General features: G+C 37.7%; 1 protein-coding gene and 1 pseudogene across 1 annotated transcript in view; one reads left to right on the top strand and one right to left on the bottom strand.

Annotated features, from left to right (window-relative positions):
• LOC148351551 (connector enhancer of kinase suppressor of ras 3-like) overlaps positions 1-21,476 on the bottom strand; it is a 71,068-nt gene that overhangs the window by 26,975 nt on the left and 22,617 nt on the right. The window contains exons 2-14 of the mRNA XM_088354003.1: positions 18,694-18,857; positions 15,210-15,412; positions 14,313-14,400; positions 10,459-10,500; positions 9,008-9,127; positions 8,870-8,929; positions 8,408-8,476; positions 8,174-8,320; positions 7,102-7,226; positions 6,261-6,448; positions 6,034-6,120; positions 3,924-4,177; positions 824-861 (exon numbers count right to left, since the gene is read on the bottom strand). Of these exons, the coding sequence (XP_088210129.1) occupies positions 824-861; positions 3,924-4,177; positions 6,034-6,120; positions 6,261-6,448; positions 7,102-7,226; positions 8,174-8,320; positions 8,408-8,476; positions 8,870-8,929; positions 9,008-9,127; positions 10,459-10,500; positions 14,313-14,400; positions 15,210-15,412; positions 18,694-18,857 (1,585 nt within the window). The remainder of the gene's footprint in view (positions 1-823; positions 862-3,923; positions 4,178-6,033; positions 6,121-6,260; positions 6,449-7,101; positions 7,227-8,173; positions 8,321-8,407; positions 8,477-8,869; positions 8,930-9,007; positions 9,128-10,458; positions 10,501-14,312; positions 14,401-15,209; positions 15,413-18,693; positions 18,858-21,476) is intronic.
• LOC148351552 (U2 spliceosomal RNA) lies at positions 13,044-13,188 on the top strand (annotated as a pseudogene).

Below are 21,476 nucleotides of genomic sequence, written 5' to 3'. Positions count from 1 at the left end.
GTAAGAGAATGGAGAAAACCAAGTGAATATCAATTGGTATAATAACATTTGGTTCCCTTTTTCTCAGCTCAAATTAAGCATTGTAAGTGACAAAGGTCGTTGAATATGTGCTGCCATGATTAAAATCATTTATTGGCAGTGTGAACTGTAAAAAGCTGTCCTGAAAGATATAAATAAATGCAAAATAGCCCGATGACGGAAACAACTCTTAGTTGTATCTGATGATAATTCAGACTTTGAAGGAAATTAAATATATACATTGTAAATTGTATGTGGGTATTATGTTCATTGTTGTCAATAAAATGATTTGAACCATGGCCGCATGTATTCAACAAATGTTGACACTTTCGATGATTGTTTAAGCTGAAAAAAATCTGACAAAATTTTACACAGAATTATAATTATGGGTGCGCGTTATAAACAAATAAATACGTTACTTCGTCCACAACCTTCTCACCTTCATAAGCCCTGGCCCATTTTCAAGCCTGAAAAATAGTTTTTCCTCTCATAGCAGTTACTGTAATAACTGTAATGGTGCACAACCATTGTAGTTTAAAAAGCTTTTAATCTCTTGACTTTACTACTTTTCATATAAACACCTCAAAATGATGCCCCAGAATGATCTGATTCTTGCCACAATAAAGCTCTTACTGCGTCAAAAACCCAGAAAGTAGACCACCCACTGATTGTGCGGTTCGTTTTAAAACAATTTTATAGGAGGCTGCCTACTTAAATGAGGCCGGCCTCTCTTTTCTTTTTTTTTTTGCATTTGATTTATGAGCTAATGAGTAAAAGAAGAAAAAAAAGCTGGCAAAACACTCACCGGTTCAGGAAGTCCCTGCTAGAATGCCAGTCAGGTCCCTGTGATACATAAAACAGTTCAGGATTTATGTTCCATTTGATATTAACTATTCTGCATCATTATTTTTCATTTTATATTGGTAGTTGAATAAACATTTTTGGACTGTGCATGTAAAAGAGTTCTGTCAAAGTAAAGACGTAAAAAACTAACTCAAAGATCAAAGCTTGAAAGCTGCTCTAACTTGAGCAGCTTCGCTGATTTAATTCAATGGTTAACCATTTAAGGCTGCTTTAACTCTTAAGATAAAAAGCTTCAGAGCTGTAACTGGGAGTCCAAGTCAGTTTAAGGCTATATTTCAGAGTTAAAGTTTTAACCATTAAAGATACAAAGCTTTACCAGGATTGCGTTTAAGTCGGTTTAAAGCACTAAATCAGAGTTAAAGTTTAATGCTTAAACTTTTAACGCTTTAAAGCAATAGCAAGAAAATTAAAGCTCGACTTTTGAGATAATCCTTTGAAGCTACAGTCGTGCTCATATTAAAACATAGCATAAGGGAGTAGTACTAAACTAAGATTTAATGATTTAAACTAAATTAATTTGTATCCAAATAAAATATTTGGTATAAACTTCAGAAACATTTGTCTTTCATTCACATTTACCCTCATAAGGAAATCAACATACCTTTCCCTTGCAGATGTTTGTAATGTGAGCAGACATGAGTTAGTGGTTAGTAGATTAAAGGTAGTGTGGGTGGTATTGAGGCAAACCTCAGGCCTCCAGAAGTTGTAATTTTTTTTTGAGATTGCAGGAAATTAACGCTGTAAGCATAGGCAAGAGCCGAATAGACGGAAAGAGAAACAGAAGATTAGCAAGTAAATGCAGCAAAAATCCAAGCTAAGGTGAGAAAGGGCAAAACCTGCCAGCCGGCGTAATCCTACCCTCACCTTTTAAATTTTTAAAAGACAACGCACTATGTAGAAATAAGAGCTCCACGTGGTAAAACTGCTTTAAACATATGGTCCACCAGCTGGAGTTTAAAGGTTCATCAAAGAAGAAGGTGCATTCATAACCATCATTATCTGACACACACACAGACCGAGTGGTACCTTGACGTTGGCTATCCTGTTACACCACATGCTTTAAAACACAAGCAGAGTTCGTAAAAGGTTAGCAAGCCAGAAGGCTCTATAGTTTGGTGCTGTCCATACCGTATGTTATCAGTAGGAAGTCATATGCATATAAAACACACACACAGAGTCCGAAATTGAAGTAGTAACTCCAAACTAAATGAAAAATAAAGACAATACGAAAGATTAATGAAATAAATTTTAATTAAATGCTATTCAAAACTTACAAAAAGGCAAATCAAGTTATACCGGAAGCTAACGCTCAGTACATTGCCTTTAAACAATACTATCAGATGTGTTCCATAGCACGAACATATTGCTTCAATAGTAACACCCTGGTTTGGGAAAACCCGTTATTAGTTATCCAGCTAAATGTTAAGAGCAATCAGACACAAGATAGAAAATACTGCGCTCAATCATGTGCGAAGCTTTGACACCCATAACAAACATTTGTTAGAGCCAGAGAAATAAATATTCATTTATCAAATGATGCAGCAAAGTCAATTGAAAATGAAAATAAAAACGATCATTTTAGAATATGCATAGCTCGTAAGAGGCAACTGTCGGGAGAAAAATGATTGAGATAGCTAAGGGATCACAAAAGTAATTAAAAAAACAGACACAGATGCACATTTGCGTTGATGATGCAACAAAGACTGAGATCCTTATCTACAAAAATGAGAACATGATCCAAGTAACACTGGGTACACATATGTACATTGTGATTTACAGACAGCAAAGTATCCTAACCTAAAAGGATCCTCTTGAGGCCAAGATGAGACCTTATTACAGTCAAGGTTAAAGGGGTGAATATGTTTAGTAAGTGCCTTACTACTGAAGGTTCGACATCAAGGTGGCCTGATGTTGCAGCGTCAGCCCTCCAATCAGCCCAGTACAAATTTGAAAGTTAATTTGTAAGTAAAAAAAAAGGGGAATTATTTACCTCAGAAAAACACTTGTGTAGCATGGTGGCTTCTGTCATTGTCAGACCATGTTGCTTGTTTGATATTTCTTCTTATTGTGAGACCTTTTTTTAAACTCACCTAAATTTCGACACAATTTTGCATATTTTAAGTATAAATTTTGGCATTTATAAAAATGATTTTTTTCTAGAGAAAAAATAGTGAGAAAAAGAAAAAAAAGAAAATAAGCTGTATGGTCTTGTCTAGTAGACGGCTGATAAATTTGATCTGCTAGATGAAAGAAATTCAGCTTATTTTAAATATATTTTGTTATAATTTTACCAGAAATGCAAGTTAGAATATATCAATATCATTAGACTATAAAATAAACAACATTTTTTGGCAACGGGTTAAGACTTTTTTTTCTTGCGGAGAGCATGCATTTCTACATATGGTAAGATTGGTTCTCTGTAATTGTGCAGATTTATCATTGTTAAAATATACGTGATGTACCGCACTATTATTGTGGGCCTGCCGGCATCGTATACCCATTTGTTTGAGTCATGCTGGCTTCAATACCCCCAAATTTGGAACTAGAATAGCCTTTTCTAATAATATTTTATAACGGGAACATGATAGGCAGCAATTACATTTGCTTATACATTCAAAGAAAGTTGGTTTGCAAGGAAAAGGAAAATATTTTTACAATTTTATCAGTGTTTTGTAATTGTAAACATGTATACTATTTGCACAGTTGCACATGTTGTATGCATTACGTCAAGAAAGTGACAACACATTTTATTCGTTCCATATGATATAGTCCTTCAGGCCACCACTCTAAAAGGATTCATGTTGAATCCTGGTAATACAAAAGCAGGATCAATGGATGAGTAGTTGGTAGTAATGGCAATGCCAAAGAAACAGAGTTGGCAAGAGAGTGCAAGTGAAACTGCAAAAAAAAATAAAAAAATAAAAAAAAAAAAATTAAAAAAAACAGCCCGAATGAAAAACGGAAGGCACCAAAGTACGGAAACGGGAACAAGAAGCGGGTCATCAGTGAGTCAAAAGTTTAAGTCTTGTGATCCAACTGACCAGTAGCGAACGTTCTGCAGTTGTGCACTTGGAGTTGGCGGCCACGGGCGCTTTCTTTATGTCGTCCTGGTAGGGAATAGTGGCGCTGTTGTGGAGGTCAGAGTTCGAATAGTAACGGCTGCCACGGATATGCTCCAATCTGACGAGACGCCGCTCGCCGCCAGGCAGATAAGTGGGTTGAGACGCCGAAGCCACTTCCTCAGCTATGGTGGGGATCCTCTCGGTACTCAGGTATCTGTACAGGAGTTCCTCGCCTTAAGAAAAAGGGACAAAACTTGACATTTTATGTCCATCTCTACAAAACAGCTATTGCAGGGATGTCCAAACTCGGTGTTGAGTGTAGCACTTTACTGTGTACTTTTCTGTGTAACGTGTACTCGGCGCGTTACTTCGCTACTTATTAAAAACAGTTCACAAATTTCAATGTCATCTAGTTGGCACCTTTTCCCCTCACTGAGAATGGATAAATGAACCCTTACTCCACCAGCATCACACCGGTATTCATGTGGTCAAAGTGGAGTCGGCATGTTTACATGGTCCTACAAAGTACAACCCTACAGTTACAGTGGCACCGTCTCAAGTACAAAATACAAGAATTTTTCCCTACTGATATATTCCCTATCATGGATACTCTCATTTAAATTGTATTTAAAACCATAAATTAAAACACTGAAAGCAGGGGACACATTAAATGCATAAATGTGGTCGTGTGTCACCAGTAGCAATTGCTAGACAGCGAGTGGGGAAGGGGCGTGGCGTATATAGGAACAACAAACCAACGGTAAAACAATGCGGCAACCGAGGCACTTTTCGGTAATTTCCGGTAAACGTGTCCTTTATTTTTGTCTTTTTGTTTGTAAAATTATTTTTACAATACCAAATGCCGGGAAAAAAATAAAACGGCTTGGGCAATACTAAGCAATGGAGAAGGAAATATTTAAGTGGTTTAAAGCCCATAGACACAAAATAAATATAGGGGTGTCTCAGCTAAGTGTTTATAAGCTCTCAAGATTACACAAGAAATATGAAGGCTGTATGGCTTCCACAGGTTGGTTTTCATTTATTTATTTTAGTATGTGGCTATTTTTAAGTAGTTTCAACAGGTTGGCTTCAAGTCAATTCATGTTTATTTGTATAGCTCTTCGGTACTTTCGGGTATCAGTAATCCGGAGCGTGATGGAATTACCTTTTAAATGAAGGAAATAGTAAAGGTGACAACTTTTTTTAGTTTTGCGCCCAATACTGTCCAAACTAAGGCCTGGGGGCCAGTTGTAGCTCGACTCAGCTCTACAGGAGACCACTCAGGACCATATTAGCCATGGGCCCATATGACATTCTGATGGTTTGATAACCTTAAAATTGTTATCCTTCTTTAACGCGAAAGCACGTGCCGTTTTTAAGAAGCGCTCTCTTGCCATAAAAATAAATACATAATTAAGTATTTGATTATTACAGGTCACAGACAGTATTAGCAACAGTTGAAACTTTGGCTCTTAAAACACCATGGTAAATCTGAAAATCAGTTATCAGCCCATGCCTAGACATTGGCTAGAAAAGCAATCGCCAAGTGTTGGAAAAAGCTTCCCAGCCACACAAAAAAAGAGGCAACATTATGTGGTGTGGTGCTGTCCTACAAGGACAGATCTAATCAAGTGGAAGGGAGTTGGGGAAAAATATTCAAATGATTAGAAAATTATTCCATACTGTAGCATTTTTTTCTAAAATGATTAGGTCATATACATTAATAAAAAATAATCTGTCTCATTGCTTTGTTTTCAAACTGGTCTGTTCATTTTGTATGTCCAAGATAAAAAAGGTGGCACACCCCTGATCTATAGGACACACAAAACACTGTTTCCATTCAGTGATATGGTTTGTTGTTAAAAGTGCATTATAGCAAGGAACGATCACATAAAACAAGAGGAATAAATTAAAAGAGCCTCTAAAAAAGTACTTTCCACTACAACAATATGTGACTTTACTCCGAAAATTATTCTTTAAATGCCGTTTAATAGAGAGACAGCTTATGAAGGAGCAGAACAAAGCAGCTGTGAGTGATATATAAAACTTGTATACAATTTGGGATATTGAAAAACAAAAGTGGCTATACCTTTCCTACGCTGCGCCCAAGGCTTAGCAAAGGGATCCACAATTGCAACACAAGTATCCACAGGCATGGAGAGTGGTCGGGGTTTACCTAGAAAATGAAGCAGAACAACAGGTTTGTTGGATTTTCTGTTGAATTGAAATTAATTAACATTTTGCAACAAGGTAGGGAATCAATGTATCAAAGGGGTGACTGGGTGGAAATAAAACAAATGATGACAAGGTACAAACCACGAGAGGACTTGTGCTCCCTCATTTTGGGCTGTATCACATTGGCCTCGATTGGACAGCCGGCAATTCGATTCCCATAATCAGTAAAGGTGCCACGTTTCCTGCTCTCTTGGTCCAGGAAGGAGTTGGGCGACTCAGATCCTTTTGGCCTTTTACTAAAGCTCTTGAAGGCGTCCGTTCTTCCCTCTCTGTCAACACAAGCGCACAAACACCGCAAGACTATTTTTAACAGCACAAAACAAAGCCTGATTTGTATATGGCAAATACGTGATGTAAAATATCAGTCTCTTTTATCATTTAAATGCATGCAGGGCATTTTATCATCTCCCTGGAGGAGGAAGATAAGAGTCATTGCATCAGTGATGCTGGTAGAATTTCTGAAAGTTGAGTGGGTTGGGAAAAAAAGCAGAACAGAATATTCTGTAGGAGGTTAATGTCTGGCCACATATACTTATTAGGAAAGGGGGCATTGGAAACCTTCTAAATAACCTCACAGATGCATCACACATTCATCTTCTATTCTACTTAAAAAGGGTCACATGGAAGATGTAGAGAATATCAAAGCTTATTTGGGCTTGTGGGTGGTAGGCTGATCCCCAGTTAGTCACATGACTACCTATTGAGCTGACCTAAAATAAGCTGGAACTTTTTGAAGTGATTGAGTAATCATGTACACCTGGAAACAAACCTGCACGAACACATTGAAAAACCAACAAAAAGGCCTGAAATTGAAAACAGCTTCAATTTTCTTTCATATGTATTGTGGTGATGGTGGAGCAGGCTACTGCTGTGCATTGCATTAAACACGCCATAAATGATGCACAAACGAGAAGTTTTTCACCTTGGAGTATAGGGCATTTGAGGCGGAGGCGGAATGTAAAAATCTAGGATTGCTGGCTTCTCCTTTTTGGTTGATCCATTACCAGAGCTGCAAGGGGACTGGGTTCGAATCAAACAGGAGTTGTTCTGCAACAAAAAGCATAATGGGTTAAATAATATCCACTGTTTATATTTCACATACAAAAACTTCTAGTCCATACACTAAATATTGCACAAGAAAAACAAGTGTGAGTTTTTGTCAGTTTAAACTCTCTTAAGTGAAAAAAACACAAATATAAGTAATTTACATAACACCTTTTTTTCTGTTCATATCTGACCCCAGGGTAAATTGTACTTCCCGGTTTTCGATATTATTTATCTATTTAGTTGAACTTATTTTTCCTAAAAAAACACACACACAAAATAAAAATACTAACAAAAAAACAATAAGATGGAATGATGAAGCAGTGCATTCATTCAGCTCAAAAACAGAAGACACGTCTGTTTTTGTCGTAGGAATCACATATAAAAAGAGATGGCGAAGCATACACAAATACAGATATTCTGTCTTTGCTTGCTAAAACAAGACACCGCAGGCATGTTGACAGTGGTCACCTTTATGATGAAAGCATGTTTTGCTTATCACATTCTCTAACTAAAACTACAGCTTCCCACCTAACAAAGCCGCAGCTCGAGTTTCGGTCAAGCGCTTTCACAGCAACTTTTGTTGTCCTGTTATCTTAGGAGACTCAAGTGCAGAAAACCGACTTGTGAAAACACACTGTCTCTCTAAACATGTGATTGCAATGGATGATTACAAGTTGTGCTTATTTTGACGGCGTCATTCCGGACATTTGTTTCTAATTAACCAGATAGGATCAGGGCAGACTGCTGAAGAAGGGCAAGGATGCTTGATCTCCCGCCCTGATTCACGGGCCTGTGTCATTTACGAGGGAAAACTAGAATGTTGAACTCTTCAGAAAGCCTCACTGAGACTTGTCTGGGCTTGTTTCTTTGGACTCTTGGCTGTTAAAAGCTTATAATAGATAGATAATAGTTAGACACGCGTAAGAGGAAGTGCTTATGCACGGTACCTGAGGTACAGGAGGCTTCCAGCGCATGTTCTTGAGAGGGGCGGGGGTAAAACCTGTTGTTCCTGTGGGTCGCTTCTTTAAGAGGAGGAACACGCCTTTTGGATCCTCCCTCAATTTGATGACCATGTTTTTTAGCTGCCACCCCACCTGGATTGCAGAAAAAGAACAAATTAAGATTTGCTGACAATACTCCCCGATAAGAAGACGCTGATATGATTGAAAAAATATTCTTACCACTGTCTGTTGATTGACCTGAATCACTTCATCACCAGCATGGATTTTCCTGGTCAGATCAGCAGGGGACTGACAAACAAACAATTGGTTGTGTCTTAGATTCTTTCACTGGAACTATGATCATGTTTTTACACTCAATCACTCAAATTGAATTCAGAAAAAATGAATGACAGTAAAACACGCACATCTAATAGGATTGATGTTGATGATTCAGATAGTGATTCATAAGAGAGACTGGAGGCAAAATGATCCATATGCGCGGCGCATTAGTCACAGCCCAAAAGTCTCACTGTTGACAAAGGTGGGAATTTTGCAAAGGCGGCTTGTGGATATGCCAAAACAAAATGATTTGAAAAGGCATATCCAAAAGTCCCCAAGAGTTTGAGGTCCTGTACTTTTACAACAAAAAGGGGAATACAATAGAACAGAAATCTGGCAAAGGTGTGAGTTAGCAATACTTACATGTTCTGTGGTTCCCGTGATCACATGTAAGCCATCATAAGTCGACTTAATATACATTCCCTGTGAAGAAACACAAACCACTAAGACTACTTTACAAATTATGACAATACATAATGGATCAGATGTAACATTTCTTACCAGTCCTTCACCCGGTTTGATATTGGTTAGCTGGACTTCCTGCAAGCATGCAGACTGGCTCATCAGAGGGTCTGAGGTGGTTCTTACAGTCTGATCGCATATGTTGTTCAAAATCTTTGACTGGGGAAAAAAAAAAGAATTCAATTATGAGTTTTGGTGAGTTGTGTCTCAATGGGACAGGTCAATAAATCCTAAATACTGATTTCGTGTACTGAGGATTAAAATTATGGTATCCCCAGGTTGTTGTTTGGCCATTATTTCATTCATTTGATGGATCACGTGAATCAATTTATGAATTAAAAATGCCTGATTGTGATGAAAACATTTTTTTATTCAGTTTATTATGATTATATGATTATTTTTGTTTAGTCTTATCAGACACCTGAGAACTACAAATTGGACGGAAGCTTTAAAGTGTGCCTTATAACCCTGTGCGCCTTTACTTGTGGACAACATTGGAAATGCTCACATTATTTATTCGTGTACGATGTTACACAAGTTTTACAGTATACCACCGAATTTGTGCAATGATCAATCAATGTTTCCGATCTTGCAAAAACATTTGTTTGCAACGGGGATCGAACTCAGATAGCGGCAGTGAGAGCGCAGAGCCCCAACCACTAGATCACCATTAATACAGGTAAAATAGGAAAAGGCATGGGATTGTATCTTAATATCACACTCATTCTACACAGGGTGCCAGAAACAAATTTTAGAGAATAAATAAAAACAGAAAGTTGTCCTGAAAGATAGAAATAAATGCTAAGTCCGAATCAGCATCAAATTATTTTTTGCGTTTACTCATACATTTCAGGACAACTTTCTGTATTCTCTATTCCCTAAGATTTATTTCTGGCACCATGGGTAAAAATAGTGTGATACTACAATACAATCTCATGCCTTAGAGTGTTACTGTGGTCTAGTGGTTAGGTTTTGGTGCTCTCACTGCCACAACCCTGGTTCAATTCCCAATGCAATTGCTCAGGGACATTTTTCCGAGTTATCAGTCATTGCATTAACATATACCGAAAGTGTATAAAATATGCAACCGTTGAACATAGATATCTAAGGTAGCTCTTAAAGTACCGTATTTTCCGCACTTTAAGGCGCATCGGGTTATAGGGCGCACCCCCAATAAATAGTTTTTGGTCCTATATCTTCCATACATAAGGCGCACTGTATTATAAGGCGCATGGTCAGCTTTTGAAAAAAATAAAGGCTTTTAGGTGCGCCTTATAGTGGGGAAAATACAGTAGTTTCAAACCCATGCCCTGTACAAATGTAAAATGTATGACAAAAGACTATTTTTGTAGGTGCGCCTTATAATCTAGTGCACCTCATACTACAGAAAATATGGTACTCATGATTTCAATACTGGCATTAGCCTCAAATAAATGTTGTATTATTTTAGATTAAAGAACCTTAATGACAGACAGATCCAAGATACTTACAACTTCTAGGATTTTTTCCTCCATTTCATACACACAGCAGTCCTGTTAGATAAAAATAGAAGGTTAAAATTAAGAGGTTTTCAGAAGATGCATTCAAAATAGAGATGTTTAAAAAAAACAATCAGTTTTTCAGGTATGAAATGAAGAAAAACTGGGAACAGCCAGAAATAAAAAGCCTCTACATCAAAATTACACCCCTACCGAAATTGACGGGCAGTGTAATTACTCCACTCTCTGAGTAGTTAGGTAACCATTACAGGGAACTAAAGGCCACGCTGACGCACTTGCGAACAAAGTGGTGAATGGCTTGATATAAATAAACTAAAATTCTCCAGTCAAAAGTGCCAAACCAGTAGTCTAAAAAGCAATAGTAGCAATGAATGCCATTTTCAAGAGATAGCTTGCTGATTGGGTTTGCCTTCTTGTTTAGAGTAAGTGGTAGTCCACTGAAGCATATTGACTGCAGCTGGACAGAACACAGCTGAGGCAACAGCCTCCCCTGACAAATGTGTCACTTCTGATGAAAAGGAAATTCCCTCTGCCTGTGTGTTTCCAAAATGTGTTAGCACAGGAAAATGCTACTGCAAAAGAGGCCATCCATCAAAACACAGGTGAAATGCTTTAGTCTAAGCTTGCCTACAAAAATGAAACTACAAGCAAGCCATCCGCAATCAAAACAACATGAACAGTTTTAAGAGCATGTACAGACATGATGAGCTCTGAGGGTAGCTCTGTTGTCGGTTGCAAATCCACTGTGCAGACTGACAAAAGAAGCTGAAGGAGTTAGTCTGCACAGTAGTACCTCTTTATACGAGCACCTCTGAGCACGAAAGTTTACAAATACGAGCTATTTTTTAAACAAAAATCTACCACGCTATACAAAAGGAAAATCCAGTTCACGAGCAGTCCCAGAGACTACCAGTAGAGACAGCTCACCGCTTGTGATAGGTCACTGCCAGCATCAGGTTGTCCAGTTAAAGGGAAAAAATACATTTTTTTGCTCTAAACATTCTTTTGTATATACGCTCGTTAAAGTTACGTTAACTTTAATATGAGTGTATAGTAAGTGCTTACATATCATCGAGTCTCTCAAACTCATACCACTCAACCTCTACCTATTGCTCGCTGTATAAATGCCACTGTCTCGATCTAGTTAATATCAGCTTATTTATCTTTTAACTGTTTATGGTCAATTATTAATGGAATGTGTTTTATTGATCAGGAGGATGTGTTTCATAGCTGTTTAGCGTTTACTTCGATTATTTTAAAAGGTCGGTAACGGGCTGATTAGTTAAAATATCTTAATACCGGGAAAAAAAGGCTCGAGCAATTTGAGCAGCGAGCACAATCCTGGAACGAATTAAGCTCGTATGAAGATGTACCACTGTATTTCTACACTTCATAAATTGATCTGTGCTTGGTTTGGTGGCCCGGTTTACAGTACAAGTACATGAATATTTGTGATAGTCTGTTGAAATTATTTAGCCCCTATATACAGCTCCTATGTTTATGTGACATCACATTTCAAAGGATAGTGTAAGGGAAAAAGTTAAAAAAAAAAAAAAAGCATAATTATGAAGTGAAAAGTAATTAGAACCCAATCGGATAATCTGAAAATTATGATTCTTCCTAAATATTTGTCTTATTGATGGAAATCCCCTGTTGACAGAAGCTGAATCATTATCAATTGTTGATAAATGCAAAATGACAATCCCGTGAGAGTAGTGATCCCTTGCGGTTTTGGATTTGACCCCTCCAGCCAGAGTGGATCAGATGACTGTCCCTACAAGCTCTTAGGCCTTTGATCTGCCACCAGAACAGATTTGTATGGTTGAGTAACAGTGCAATTCAGAATGGTGGTATCCTGTGGGAAAATGAAGGGAATTAACATTGCTTCAAAATAAAACACTTGATGGTGTCTTAATCATATTTTGTGAAACTGAATCTCCAAAATGAATTCAGATTTAATAATTCGGACAAATAAATGAAATAACTAACAACTAATCAACAAAATAATAGAGTCAGACATAACTTAATTAACCTGTTTTATTAAAAATGTTACTTTCGACAACAAACTGAAACTGATAATCAATTCACCCAAAATCTATAGCAGAAGCTATTTGTAGCTGGGTCGAGGTCTAACCTGACCAATTTAAATGTTAAGTCCTTTTCGCACTGCACCTAGCACAGCACACTAGAGCACTAATACACCAGTTCATTGTGCCGTAGAGGCTGGCAGCACACTAAAGTGTGGTGTGTGTGTTTTGGTTGGAATAGCAAGTGTTTCAGTCTTTGTGTCCATGCCAGTTTTACGCAGGCATCCTGCTACTGGCTAACCCAGAGTTTGCACTTTTGCTTCCTTATTTGGAGCGCGTGCATTGTGTTGACATTTGTAAGAGAGGTGCAGGACTCTAGTCTACAGAAATGTTGTCTTCCACCTTTGCCTGCAAAAAAAAAAGTAGAAAAGTGGCACCATAAAGAAAGAGACTGTCGGCTGAAATGAAGTTCTCCAATTGAAGTGGCTCTCATAGCATAGGAATTTAAAAGCCTATGCTTCACTGGCTACCGTTCTAGAATTGTGTTCAATCGATTTTGACCTGGAAGATTGGATTTATTGTAAATTCCAATTAAGGCATGATTTTTGCAATCCGGAGATGGAATAAGAGCTTGCTCTGTCCACTCCACGCATCGGCCCGGTATTGCAGTACCTCCGGGAACGGTGCATTCGCAATGATCGCAGCAAGGCTTTAAGGCTAGGACCTTAGCTTGGCCTTTTGGCTGAGAGTAAGAGTCCCGGCTCCTAGGCTTTGCAGCGTATTATGAACTGACCAATAACGGATAATGGATAATGAATAAAGAAGACAGAACAATAACCCTTAAAAAATCCCCCCCCCCTCCCCCACCATGATTACAATAAACTACATGAACGCCTGCGGTAGAAAGAACAAAACGAAGGCTGTTGTATAGCATATCAAGTCTTACTATTGTGAAACAACTTCTTGTAGTTTATATTAATTATATAACGTATATAAAAATAGAATACATTCAAACAAAATGTACTCCAGTAGGTAAACTTTGTGGTTGAGTATTACAATACCATTTGAATAGTCAAGAACCAGCCCAATAACAGTGCCAATGGACCTTTGTCATACTTAAAACAATACATGCCCCCCTTAAGGTTTGTATTTGACTACTTCAGTCTACACTATAATCTATGCAATTTCCATGGCAGTGTGGGAAATGTACACCCTCATTTGTACAACCATGACGAAGCAACCACAGTAAATCAGCAGAAGTGCTGAAATCCCCAACACCAGTAAGGAAATGTGCACCCTGGGAAAGGAATTTATTTTGATGCAGTGAACTCTAGAAAGGAGACGTGTGGTATTAAGCGGCCACTCTCAATCAAATATTGAAGTCATCTATTAAAGACAAGGATAGGACTGTACTCTTTACACTGAGCACCCCACTACAACTAACTACACCTTTGACAGACTCTGAATCCATACTTTCAATATTCTGATCAACTTTGGTGGCAATTATTTGATAATACTTCAAGACAAAAAAGTTTTACTATTTTGATTTCAAAAGACATTCTCAAATGATGCAAAAATGTCTCTTTATTAGCAAACAAGATCCTCAAAACAAAACATAGCGCAATCATCTGTTCAGACTCAGGGCAACAGGCTTCCATCATGACTGCCATACCACATTTCCTATAGCGCTTCCCCCATCACTTGATCCTGCATGTCTGTGCCCCCGGGCTACTGCATACTATATGTTTTTCACTATTGTGCATACATCGGTGTCACAGAGGACAGCTATTACAGTGTAGGAATAACTAGTGTGCAAACCTGTTGAACTGTGGTGGTGAGCTCCAGGCAAAGCTGAATTATCTTGTTCTTGGTGGCTGTGAAGTCACTGATCCCTGTGAGAGGTGTCCTGTATTTAGTAAACACAGTGAACCAGTTATCTTTAAAAACTGTATTGGTGTGTTAACTTCAACACAAAGAAACTCAATACACACAATGTTATCTTTATGCGAAAACAATGACATGTTGTATATTATATGCAATAATTGGAAGAAAAAAATCATAGTGCACAACAACAATGTGATGACTGACCACAAACAAACAAAATGGAATATGTTTTGATTCCTTTTCAAAGAAATACATACAATTAGACTGGGACAAAATTAAACCAATGGTAAATGATGAGAAAAAGACTGCGAGATGCCCCCCCTGGAAAATAGTCTGTTAAACTTGGGATTCTGAACATTAACATGATCACAAAGTGAAAATCCTAAATGATCCTCTGTGGGGCACAATCTATTCAGCTAAGACTCCCTGGATTCAGAGCATATTTATGATCATCCCCAAAACACATATTGGTAAGAGTCAAATGTATAAAATGATGCCTTCATGCTTTTAATGTCTTCACAGGTGTTTTGTTTTTAACGACTTTAGGTTTTACATCTGCAAGTTAAAGCAACTTGCCCCATTGAACCAACAAAATGTTCTCATGGTTGTCTTGGTAACGAAAGCTCTTCTCTGCTTTGTCCCAGGGGTAACACCAATGGGGTAAGAGAGGACATATTTAAATGAGATGCAATTACCATTTAAGTACTATCTGTGTGTTAGAGGGTTTAAATGCATAATGAATTAAGATTTTTTTTTAATTGTAGGATAAATGACAATAGTACTTTCACGTGCAGACTAATGTTATCTATGTTTTGGTATGAAATTGCTTACCTGTCAAGCCAAGCCAGGAGGCTCTTCGCGGCACCAATAAGTTCCACCACACACGTGAGAAAGTCATTTGGAGGCTTGCGTGGCACACTCCCATCGTACACTGGGCTCTTCCTTCGATCAGATGTAGCCATGTGTAGATTGTTGGTGGCTGCTCTCATCCTCACCACCAGGTTTTTCAAATTGTCTGTCTCCACACCATAGTTCTGAAACAGTGTATACACATGCCAATAATCATCAATGAAAAAAACACACTAGAAGTTACAAACACAAGAAAACTCTGAACTTTCTTGGTTTCCTCAAATTATTAATGTTTGTAGACAGGGTGTTCATGTGCTATAATTTGATTCTGATCATCGAGAATAAAGTTTGCATTCTTGTGCCTGGGTGGGGGTCATTTCCAGTCATTTAATTCGGTAATTTATCACTGCTTCACAAGAACAATATAACCAGGCTTAGTCTTCAAGAAGTATTTAAAAGTGACCTGATCAGAAACAAACACAGTTATCTTGAGTTTTGAAATGAAATCCATTTTTACAATATCTGTATTGAAAACTTTAGAAAAACATGCACCGTATATTTAAGTAAATGTCAGCTTGCAGCAATTGAGCCCTTGCCAAATATACTGTTGTTCAGACTGATGTGCCAGAAACGACACATGATTTCAAAGAGAAATGTGGCATTTAAAGGAATCCAGTGAATGTTAAATGACTGCTTTTTGCGCCTGAAAACACAAATCTTTTCTATGATGTCAGTTCTTAAAGAACTACCGGAATAGTTGTGTTCCGGCACATTTACTAGATGCAGCTTGACTGAAACGCGATATTGACTAAAGTCATTCAAGTGTCAAAGCTCAAAATTTTCTTCTGGACAGAAGAGCTAAAACGGAAAATTCTGGGAAAAGCACATACATACAAGGTTCATCAGTACAGAAATAAAGCATCAGAACAAAAATGTAATATGGAGGTGGTTTTATTGGATTATGGGGCTGCTTTGCCAAATCTGGCGCGGGGTATTTTGATTCGCTGTTGGACATGCATAAACCTAGGACTATCAAGGCATTTAAGAGCAAAACGTAATGCCCAGTGTCCTGAATATTGATCTCTGTCAAGTCACAGATATTTGCAACAGGATGAAAATAAAAACACACAGCTCAGAACACCCAAAAAAGTCCAAGAACAAAAGTTAAACAGTTTCTCTGAGTTTTCGTCAAAATCCTATTAAACACTGTGTAAGAAGCAAAATCATGTCTAGAAAAAGCACCTTTCAAACAAGAGACAAATGGAGGTGAAAATGAGAAACCTGCTGGTATAAAAGTCTCATTAGAAACCTAAAAATATTGTAAAGAGCGACTTCAAATATAGCATTTTTTGACTTTTTCAACCAAGTTAATATACTTTTAAGATCATTTCAAAGAAAAAAAACATTTAGGATACAAGTATTTTCTCAACCACAGCCAACTTGACTTTTGGATACTATTTTCATAAATACACTATGTGGCTTCTGTGCAAGGAGAAGTTTGAAAGTAGATGTTGACATTCTGATGTGGGAGTACCTAAAAGGACTGAAATGAATGTTTTCTTGTAAGTGAAGGACAACTATCACAACATAGCATTCCCAGCATGCGCATGGCCTTTGGACCGCCTGAACTAAAATTATACCGTATTGTTTTGCATAAATGAGCTATAATACATTTCTAAAGTTAAGTCTCATACTGCTTTGGAACATAGCCATTGTCATAAGCATGAATAAAAGAGCCTCAGTGGCTTATCACATGGTACTGTTAATTCTTAAGTTGCCAGTATGTCTAGTGTGGGACTTTTATGCAACACTTTTATGAGAGAAGTCTCTCAAATGTTATGAATTATTACAATGCACAGATACATCAGTCCTGTAAAATTCCACACAATTTTCTTTGTGTTACTTGGGCAGCAGTGACCACCCGAGGAAGAGCCTCATTGCTTCCTGTAGAGCTGTAAGGCAACATGTCAGCTCGTAAGTCATTCTGATTAAGGTTGACATCAGCAATGTTATTTTCTATAAATAATGTAGTGCAGTTTACAGTGTAAAATAAACTTCTGGTGGAAGAAAGTCAACACAAACAATTTCCCGTTAATATAGTGATGTGTGGGCCACTACTCGTCTAAAACCAGCATCTTAATTACTATTGCGATTTTGGAATATGAGATAAAAAAAACAACTATTATATCCTTCTTTCTAATACCCAATCGTGGCTGTTTCAGAAAGACTGTGAACTCTGATTAGTTATAGTCAAAGCTTGTAGAGTAGGGGTCGGAGTTAGGATTCTAAAAATGTTTGAGTAACAAAAAAAACAAACAACCCAAAAAAAACAACTCAATACACCTCCAACTTTCATTTAAAGAGGAAATAACATCAACAGTGTAGGGCAATGACCACATTAAACCACAACCATTGAACCCATCCAGTACGGCAGAGTGTTTACATAATGGTATGTGCGTGAGGTCACACTGAAACTATAAATACCTGAACAGTGTAACTTAAATGATGGAATGGGTCACAATGTTATTTTAGCGCAACACTGGCTACATTTTAATACTTTGACATCCTAACCGAAAGAATGAAAGAGAAAAAGAAAGCATATTTGATTGGGTGTAGTATTTCAAAATAATTTATGATATGGATTATGGAAGATCCCTCGCTTCTACCCATTGTAAAATATACTAAATATTATTTTTTTTGCCCGTTAAATACATTTGATGCCCTTTTGGGCTCAAAAGAATTGTGGTTGATGAAGCAAAATCTGGGCTGATAACTGCACTAATAATCATTAATCATTCAATACAGCAAGATAATTTTTTTTTTTTTTTTTCACATTTTTTGATCAAACCTGTACTTCTTCCAAATGTATTATTTGGTATGGTGCACTTTGGGGGGAGAAATGAGAAGAGAGTACACCTTACCAAATGAATTATTCCAAGGCTGTTGACGCAAAAAGACGCAGCGACTTAACAGTTTTAAATCACTTATAAAACAAGACAACATTTTAAACGGAAGTCACGTATGGCTTTCTAATTGTTATTTCAATTCGGAATTGGGGCCGTGCAAAACACTTCGGATTGCTAAACAAAACAAGAGAGCACAGACCTTTTTTTTAAACATATGAAGGGAGAAAATGCTGACATTGATCAAACCGCATGGACCCCAACCTACACAACTTTTATGAGACAGGAAGTGATAAATTTCAAAATCACTTCCAGCTGCTGTAAACGTTAGTTTCCTCTCGGTTGGACCATTGGAAGTGCTACTTTGATGGCAACTAGCATCCTAGTGCTTACACACAAGAATGGAAAATATACAGTGTCGTTAGCATATGAAGCAAAATCAAAAATATGTGTTGGAAGAGACAAGTGTGCCATGTTTAGGCACACTCAAGTGAGCAGTGGACTTGAGCTCAATTCTAACTTTTTGTTCCGGTCCTTGGTTATTTTATTGTATTTCTACTTACCAGAGCACATAGCAGATCAACAGCCTCCAACACCAACTCCTGATGTCCAATTCTTGCCACACCGAGCTCTTCCAAGTCCTGATGCGAGATCTTCAGCAACTGCTCTCCACTGATTTTCTCCTGCTCAAAATTACCCACGTACTGCTGTAAGCTTTCATCCAAACCTGAGCGCAAAAGAAAAACAAAAGCATGTTAATTTAGCAAAGATGGCAGCAAATATAAATAGACGCATTTGCCACTTTAATTTGAATGAGACCTTTGCACATGCACACACGCTTGGTTGTATGACCTTGTGTTTGTGTGCGTGAAAACAATGCACAGGAGTAACAGGTGGGACAGATAATTCTGCCTGAAAAACACACTTCAAACAGAGCAACAGTTGAAACCGCTAAGTCTGTTAGGCTGTTTAAACAAAGGATTGCTATAGTTGTGCAAGTGTATGTGTGTGTTGAGTGCCAACTGCCTGTTTAAACGATAATAAACTGACTGGAAAAGCCAGCCAATCATGGTATTAAAAAGTTAAATTTCTACTAAGAAAGGGGAACAAAATGTTGGCTTAGATGAGCCGAACGAAACTTTAAAATGACTGTTTCAATTTTTGATGAGTGTGAATGTGCACGCTTGTAGAAAGCCATCTTTCTTCCAATGAAAGAGTGTTCAGAGAGTGGGCAGCTGCGGATGCATGGCCCTGTGCCCTGTTTCTCAAAAAGACTCGTCAGCTGTGAGGCACCTTAAGTCACAATTCAGTTTAGCCTCACCACATACACAGTCTCTCTCGCTAAATCAGAGAAAGACACAAACACACTCACACAAACACTGGGATTATTTAGAGAAGTAAGCTTGTGTCAGCATGAGTACAATGATTTTATTTTAAATCCTTGTAGCTTATTCAGTAAAAGGTAAAATAAATTCCAGACTATAGAGCGCACCTGATTATAAGCCGCACTCAACACATTTTAAGAGGAAAATTGATTTTGTACATATACAAGCCGCACCTGTATATAAGCCACATGCGCCCACATTTAAAGATGTAACACAAACACAAAATTAACCCAAACCCGACTTCAAGTCCCGCGATTGAAACTAAATGTCCTTCATTGAAGTCCACAGTCCAAAAATCACAGCCGGCAAATGAACGGAAAATGATACCGGTACTTAAGGTTTGATGCAGACCTGCAGAGTCCGGGTCCCATTGAAAGTAATCCAAGGAAAAAAGTGTATATTTCCAAAGGTAAGGGTGGGAAAAATATATCAGATGAACACATTTACTTACGCAACTCCTTTTTCTTTAACCAAATTTTTACCCCCTCTTCTTTCCTTCTGTCCCTCACCTTTAGCGGTCCCCACTTAAACTCGGCATCCCGCGTTTGTTCCACCCCTCCTTTTTCATTCACCAGTGCAAAACATATCAGAATAAGTGTCTAAAATAAATACAAATAAATACATTACAAAAATATACAGATGCAAATACATTTTATACATGGGTTACACATATTTACAAAGAAAGACGGTACACCGAGAGAGTTTTCAAAGCTTTAATAATAATAATATAACTTTCATCCCAAACGGTGCCTGTGACAGGGCAGTTAATGGTAGCTACACTCGAGCGCAGCTGGCGGCCGTTAGAAAAATTACATAAATTAACCGCATCACTGAATAAGCCGCAGGGTTGAAAGTTAGGGAAAAAAGTAGCGGCTTCTATTTCGGAATTTACGGTACATGTCACTGATTATGTTTACATGCAGGAATAGTATGTTTGGGATCAGAAGCTAGATTTTGGGACCACTTGGAATACGGGCACCCCTAAACACAAGAATTTGTGTGTGTGACTTTAATTTGAAACAAAAACCTTGCTGACTATACGAAGAAAAATCCAGGTCACAAGCTTTCCCAGAGGCTTCCACTAGAGACCACTCAAGAAAACTCCTCGCTTGTGACAGCTTACCGCCAGCATCAGTTCATCCATTTGGCACATGCTAGTGACTACAGGCAAAAATACCTTTTCAAAAACGTGTTGTAAAGATTTTTGTGTGTACGTTCATTCAAAGTTATAGTGACTTTAATTTTAAGTCACTATACGCACTTAGCATTAACAGTCTCTTGATCCCATACATTTTAACCTTTATCAATTCCTCCCCTCATTAATGACGGCAAATCCTTCTTAATAAGTGATAATAAACCTTACAAACACAATGGAGCACCTAGAGTAGGTAGCAAGACATACTATGTAGAATACCATGACAATATTATCAATCTACAATAATGTTGCCGTCTGCTACCAGTGATCAAGACGGTCCAGATTATAACCGGAATAGGTGAGAAGATTGGTCTTTATTTTTTTTCCTTCCCTATATAAAAATTGTTAAACAGAAAATTTAAAATGATAAAAAAATTATATAAAATATGTGGAACAAATTAGGCTTATATGAAAAGATAGCTCTGTAATTTTATTTTCATGACTAGACCGTAAACAACACCGTAAACATGCCATTTGCGAATAATCCCATTGTAAGCACTACCATGAGCGACTTTGGTTCTGCATCTAACTTTTGATATTGAATAAAGTTTAACTTCATTCATGTCACCAAAATCAACAAATTACTGTACCATGCTCGTTTCCTCCTTACTTCAATAGTATGCTCTACTGCTGTGTTCCATGCGTCTACGAATTGTGCTTTCACAAGGTTTGCCAGAACTATTGACTTTCATCATTCATAGATGGAAAAAACTGAGGCATTTTTGCCATGTGGCAGAAAATAAAATGAAAATGTCCCAGATAGATC

The sequence above is a fragment of the Urocampus carinirostris genome, chromosome 15 (genome assembly GCF_059441175.1).
Source record: "Urocampus carinirostris isolate Australia breed hairy pipefish chromosome 15, RoL_Ucar_1.0, whole genome shotgun sequence".
Lineage (NCBI taxonomy): Eukaryota > Metazoa > Chordata > Actinopteri > Syngnathiformes > Syngnathidae > Urocampus > Urocampus carinirostris.
This window is presented reverse-complemented; position numbering and strand designations above follow the sequence as displayed.